Here is a 6,719-nt window from a genome sequence, read left to right as displayed (position 1 = left end):
ATGAAAACATGGTATGATCGTATGTAATTATGTCCCAATCTCCACCACAGGCAGTTCCGATACACAGCATACAGGCAGGTTGTCCGCTGGGCGTACGGAATACTAGGCAGGAACATTAGGAAAGCCATACCTTCATGTGTTGTGTCAGCAATAAGGAGGCAGTTTGCAGAGGAGGGACAAACATACAAAGGTTTCCAGTGGCCCCGCTTGAAAGACGATTAATAAATCCATAGTGAAACAAACTGTACTGGTAAAATTTATCTTTTATTACATGTTAAAACGTGAGTGTCGTGCGAGATGGAGGCTGACTGCCTCATCCTTGGAAACCTTCTGGAGGGAAGAGGTGAGGGGGGGCGGTGCAGCAGAGGACAAGACAGCACTGCTTTCTTGTAGGGCCTGTGGTGACTTGCAGTATTCCTCTACCAGAGAGACCATAAGATTTGTTGCATATCCTGAGGAGAGAAATGTTTAGAACACGTTTAGTAACATGGTTGACTCACATAAAAAAAAAGATAGATTCACATAAAAAAGATATTGAAAAACTAAGTGAAACTACTAACCGTAAGATGGTTTTTCCTTGATGGGTCTGACTACCCAGCCACCTTTCCGAAACCGCGGGTAGCGAACGGCATAGCGTGCCTCACCCTCACTGGTTCGAGCTACATCTCTGTTGCCATTATTATTGAAATGTAGGGCCGCTAAGAGAAGTCTGTAGGAGATAAGTAGATAGATTAGGTCACCAAAGCTTACCCAATGCAGTGAAATGCAACAGAAATACATGACATTAATGTTTTTAGTTCAAATGGGTCTAAGACAATGACTCATCTTTGCAATTATTTTGTATGTAACATTTTGGTCTGCTATACAAGACTGCATTAGTTTTTAGCCATATTCATTCTGTCATCATTTACCTGCTTCAAAAGTATTGCAATATCCTGAAATTGAAAAAAAGCCTAAAAGACCTAATTTTATTAGTATCGATACTTTTAAGCGATAACACTACCTGCTGTACATCCCAAGAAAAGAAAAGCCAGTGTGTTTGGGAGCAAAGTGCAGAATGAGGGAATGGTAGGCCTCCAGGGAGAATGTCTGATGCTGAGGTGACAATTGTCGAATATCCTTTACCAGTGCTTTCCTGGCAGCTACACTCTCCAGTTTAGTGGCTGCTGGTGATCCTGAATAAAACATTCTGTCATATAGTCTGTCGCATTTCATAACACAAGTAATTATTAGTACACATGGAGTTATTATTGATAAAACCAAACTAAACTTAACAAGCACTGAAAAAAGTTTAGCCTCAAAACATTTGACATCTTTTAACATAGGCTACTATGTTGTACCTGGTTCCAGCCACTCCTTGTTTCTTGCCTCTCCTTCCAACGGTGGATGTGCGCAGCTGGTAAATGCAGGAGTGCTGTGTTCATGTATGTCCTGTACATGATTTATCATACTCTGCCATTTTGCCTGCATCTCATCTGGATCTCCTGAAGGGGTGGAAGCTGCGGTCCAGTAGAGATGGTTGATAATGGCTGGCCTCCACAGCTTCAGATCCTCACAGTCCCTCTCTTTTGCAGCAGCATCCAGTGCTTTCTGTACACCTGTTCCAGAGCAGACAAACAGAGCAGAGCAAACTAATTATTAGGAAAGTGAATTTAACTACAAAAAACAAGTCTGTTATATAGAACTACCAACATCCCAATACATACTTTTCCCAATATGCCAGACGTCAAAGAAATGCCTTGTTCCTTCTGAACACATTTTCTCACGTACCCACTTGGCCACCTAAACACAAATTGATTTTATAGAATTTAGAATTTATTTTGAGTGATACTGTGCCTGTCAATGCTGTTCAGCTTTAGATCTCTCCTAGCATCATTACCTGCCGATTTCTGTCTGTTATCAGAGCAGACACTTGCATGTCTTGGTCCATCAGGAACTGCATACTCCGCTTTAGACCCTCTAGCTCACACCAAGAGCTGCTTGGGACTTCTGAGCTCTGTAAAACCAACTGATTATTACTGAACAGTTACAGTAATATCAGTAACTAAATCAGACACAAGATTTCTGTGTGACATCAACTTACTTGGACAAGTTGAACATCCAAAACCTTGTTAATTCGATCCTCAATCAAGGAGTAGCTACCATATTTGGCACAGTGTCCAGGAGAATCTGATCTAAGAACATCAAAAACAGTTACATTTAGAGGTTAATGCAAAAACACACACTGACCTGTTCTACATCAGTGACGTGAGCTGGACCATTCTACCTGCAGTCACCAGACAGGATCAATCCCCCCGTCTCCTTCAACTCCCTGATGATCCCCCTCTGCTCATTCCTCCAGGCCTGCACGATGGTAGGGATAGTGTAATAGCGCTGATGGCGGAAAAAAGTGCCGGGACTTATGCACTGCAGTCCAAACAGCTTCAGCATCCTGATTGTCTGAGTAGCCATGCAACCTGAGAAGTGGATGGCACCGCTGAGTAAAAGGTTGCAGGCAGGCATGTTTCGATGCACCTTCTCTTGGTTTTGCCAGTAACGCTCATAACCACAAGTTCTGCAGGCCTGAAAGATGAGAGAAGATTCAATACTCAAGCAGCTTTAAAATGAGGCAGTGAAATACCTGTATAGTTAAGACACAAATAATTAATATACATACTGTACATTCACAGACTATAATTCAGCTCCTCACAGACAGCTGACAAATAAGACATTACCTGCTTGACTTTTATGAAAGTTCCTTCCGGGTGCATTATGTGTCCCTGGGTAGCCCCACAGCATGCAGGGCAAACCGTGAATAAGGACAGCAACTGCCTCTGGCAAACAATGAACTTGTCAACAGCACTGAAAACAAGAAAAGGAAAAAAACACATTTAATTCTGACTATGACATTTTTTGATACACAATCAGAAACAGTTTCCATTAATAAAAAGGTTTTTACTTTGGGTCACTGAGAGATTCCAGCTCTTCTGGTTCCTCCTCAGAGGACTCGCTCAACATCTCCTCCCCTGGACTCCATGACATATCACCAGAATGGTTGATGATATCAGAAAATGAGCATTCATCATCACTTTGTTCAGGACTGGCCAGTGGAGTTGATCTGCGATGCTCAAACCTTTCGGTTTGAGTCCCCACATCCACCATCTGAGGCTTTACCTGAACAGCAGATGAAAGAGATTCATCTTAATAATTGTTCACCATTGTACTTTCATTAGTAACAACACATACAATCTAATGCAACCCAGTACAAAATATCTTTTTCTAACATTATGAAGTTCATAATTTTTAATGTTTAATGTCTGAAAAGTGTAAATTACAAAATAGTAACCATGGAGATCATGAAAATTTTTGACATGTAATCCTTATTTGTGATTGTATATGGCATGTATGGTGAATGCTAGATATAAGCTAACTACCTAATGAACGATGTAAACATCTTATGTTGCACTGTGATCCACGATGGACCACTTCTGGCTCAGGGTCCATTATAGAGATGTCTCCATCTCCATCACCTTCAGGATCTGAAGTGGCAGTTGCACCCGCCCCGTCTTTGCTGGCAGCACTCTCTCCCAAAATCTGAAAACAGACCAAAATCACAACTTTGAACTTTAAAAAAATGTAGTCCTTTCATGAAAATCCCCCATTCATGCATTATTTAAAAGACTGCTAATCTTTTCAAAATCTTTTCAAAGTAGTACCGAGCTGCATTCCCTCGCATGTGCCCTGTTGATACCAGCTTCGATTAGTCAAAGAAAACCAAGGCAACTTCGATGTAACTAAGAAAAAACTAATATTGTAAAGCATTACTTGGATGCGTTTTGGAGACAGTGAAGTCTTGTTTACACTTTCGCCTGGCTCCGATGAGAAAGAGTGCGCGCGCACGACCGGCTGTCTTTCTCTGCTCAGTTAAACATGCGCCCTGTCACAAGCGCAGCAGTTCATCTACATTACTCACCGATCAAATAAGACTTTGGCGGGACAAAAAAAAATCACTTTGGCGGGCGCTAAAACAAGTTCAATGCAGGAAAATACATGTGTGAATTTAACCGAGTAACCTTAGTAGGCTACATGACCATGCACTCGCACAAATGCGACCACATACAATTTTAACTCGCACATTCTCAGAAAATGGTCGCAGTCTGGAACCCTATCTTATTAGCTCAATAAAATAAGTGTCAGGAGGCTCATGTGCAGCCTTACGGGGTGTAACAAGAGTAAGCTGACGGCAGCTAGGCGGACTTTCGTGCCTTCATCGTGCTAACGTTAACTTCTCAAAGTCATGCCAAGACTAATCCATTATAACGTCAAGAAAAATACATTTGCAGAAATTACATGCAGAGCTACATTTCGATGCAACAATTTGTTTAAGGTATTATAAGACTTACTGTGCAAAGCTCTCGTTTTCGACGCGCAGATTCTCTGCTAGTGTTAACGTTAGACTCTTCACTCCCGCCAGATTTTGCTGGTGGACTTGCATGCACCGATGGCACAGCTCCATTTGCCAGCCTAACCCACTCTTTTCGTCGAAATCCCATGCGAAATTCCATTAGATCTCCTTGGTTGTAGCTGTCCGGTGTGAAGTGTTTTTCACATACCACCGTGTGTCTTGTCAACGAGGAGGCAGCGAAATTGCTTCTCTTTGCCTGGACGAAACGTATCCAAGCACGGAAATCTTTGTGTTTCTTGTTTGGAAATCGGTGGACCCGATGGCCAGACAAGTTGGAGTTGTTGCATCCAAAACAAACACAAGAATTCACCATTGTGACAACTCAAACCTACTGTAACTATAATAACGATAACGATAAGCTCTCTTTTCTGTTTCCACCACGTCGTAAACCCACACTGAGAACCAGGGCGGCAGCGCCTATGTTTGCCTGTCGTTACGTCATATGACGCGTTCTCTGGGAAAAGGCGGTTTTTTGGAGCGTAGCTTAGAATAGGTACACTTTTTTCTTAATTTCTGCCCGTGGGTGTTGTAAAACATATGTATGTCTTTTCTTTTTAAATTGACATTTTCATACAAGATTCTGTATAAATTAAGTTATACAATTAAATTGAAAGATGGCCTTTAAATACTTTTATTGCCAAAGAGAGCGGTGTGGTTTTACTTTACCACAACCTTTTCTGTGTCTTAAGTATTTCAGGTCTGCATTTTGTTTAAATAATTAGATATTAATACTAAAGAGTTCAATTCAAGTTTGTTTGTATAGCGCTTTTTACGATACAAATCATTGCAAAGCAACTTTTACAGAAAATTAAGTTTCTACAATATTTAGTAGTAGCTTATCAGTGATGACTGTCAGTTTATGTGCATACGGCAGCAGAGTGCATGTTATAATAAAGCAATGTTTTCAGTTCAATGCTCAATCGACAGCATTTGTAATTAATTACTACAAAAGATCATTCAGATTCATCCCTTGTTTTCTTCTAAGGTTACGAAGAAATACTTGCAATAGAAGTGAACGGGGCCAATTTTGGTGGATTTAAAAGCAGAAATGTGAAACTTGTAATTCTATAAATGTATTCAGGTTGTTTCTTTTGTGTTGATGTGAAAGAGCCATGCTTTGCAATTGGTTGTTTCCAGTCCACCTTTTTTTCTGGTTAGTAAAAGGAAGTCAGCTTCATTTATGAGGAGAAAATTAGTAACGTTAGCTCAGTAACCAAAGCTCAGATCATCTCAAACTGGTATACTGAACACGACAATGAGTTCACTATATCAGGGGTTTTTTCAAACACCTCATCTAACACACATAATTCAGCTCATCAGCTGCTAAGTAAAGACTGCAAGAACTAAATTGTCTGTGGTGTCTGTGATAAGGGAAGCATAAAAATTGTCCAGGACAGGTTTGAAAACAACTGCACTATACTCAAATGGCCTTCATAGTCACCAGATCTCAATCCAATAGAGCAGTGGTTCTCAATTCCAGTCATGGGACCCACTGGTCAGCACATTATGTCTCTCTTATTTGACACACTCAGTTCAGTTCATGGATCTCTGTACTAACGAGCTGGTGATCTGAATTGGGTGTATTAAATAAGGGAGACATGCAAAATGTGCAGAGCAGGGGGTCCCCAGGACTCGATTTGAGAGCCAGTGCAATGGAGCACCTTTGGGATGCGGTGGAACGGGATAACATCTGTTATCATACATTTAAAGCATGGATGACAGATTTCATGTTTTCTGTAGGACAAAAGGCCTGTTTGACAAACCAAGACACAATCTGAGGAGTTTGAAGCGGTGCTGCGCAAACAGATCGGTGTATGATATCAAAGTACCACAAGAGCGACTGGAAAGCATGCAGAACTGTCCGCAACGCCACTTCAAGTCAAACACACTTAATGTCTATCAGCAAGAAACTGGTGAAGTCAGCGGATTTCCACCTAGTGAGATGCACACAGGGAGTCAGGAATTCCAGTTTTATGTACTGACTGTCAAACACTCACACACACAGTTATCCTCTCTCTCTCTTTAATATCCCGTCACTAAACTACAGTTACACTACACTATGTTAGGGGTCCCTGTCATTCTCTCTCCTCCAGAGGGACGGAAATTTGAAAAGGCCTCATCCCCATGATAAATGTACACCACTGTCCAAAATTTTTTTAAAAAAGTCTCTATGTTCACCAAGGCAACATTTATTTGATTGTAAAATAATTAACACATTAAAAGACACTAGTTAATAAAATGGGATTAGATACATTTGTGTTATTTAACATATTTA

General features: G+C 40.9%; 1 protein-coding gene across 1 annotated transcript; it reads right to left on the bottom strand.

Annotated features, from left to right (window-relative positions):
- Positions 1 to 245: 245 nt before the first annotated feature.
- LOC109071160 lies at positions 246 to 4,757 on the bottom strand. The gene is made up of 12 exons (XM_042761367.1): positions 4,383 to 4,757; positions 3,456 to 3,573; positions 2,939 to 3,179; positions 2,715 to 2,841; positions 2,267 to 2,562; positions 2,084 to 2,174; positions 1,880 to 1,996; positions 1,707 to 1,782; positions 1,341 to 1,598; positions 1,004 to 1,175; positions 561 to 709; positions 246 to 452 (listed from the first exon to the last, which is right to left on the bottom strand). The coding sequence occupies exons 1-12, from the start codon at positions 4,755 to 4,757 to the stop codon at positions 268 to 270; spliced, it is 2,205 nt and encodes a 734-aa protein (XP_042617301.1). The 3' UTR covers positions 246 to 267.
- Positions 4,758 to 6,719: the final 1,962 nt, after the last annotated feature.

Source organism: Cyprinus carpio, chromosome A7 (genome assembly GCF_018340385.1).
Source record: "Cyprinus carpio isolate SPL01 chromosome A7, ASM1834038v1, whole genome shotgun sequence".
Lineage (NCBI taxonomy): Eukaryota > Metazoa > Chordata > Actinopteri > Cypriniformes > Cyprinidae > Cyprinus > Cyprinus carpio.
Note: the sequence above shows the minus strand (reverse complement) of the source record. Positions and strands in the feature narration are given on the sequence as shown.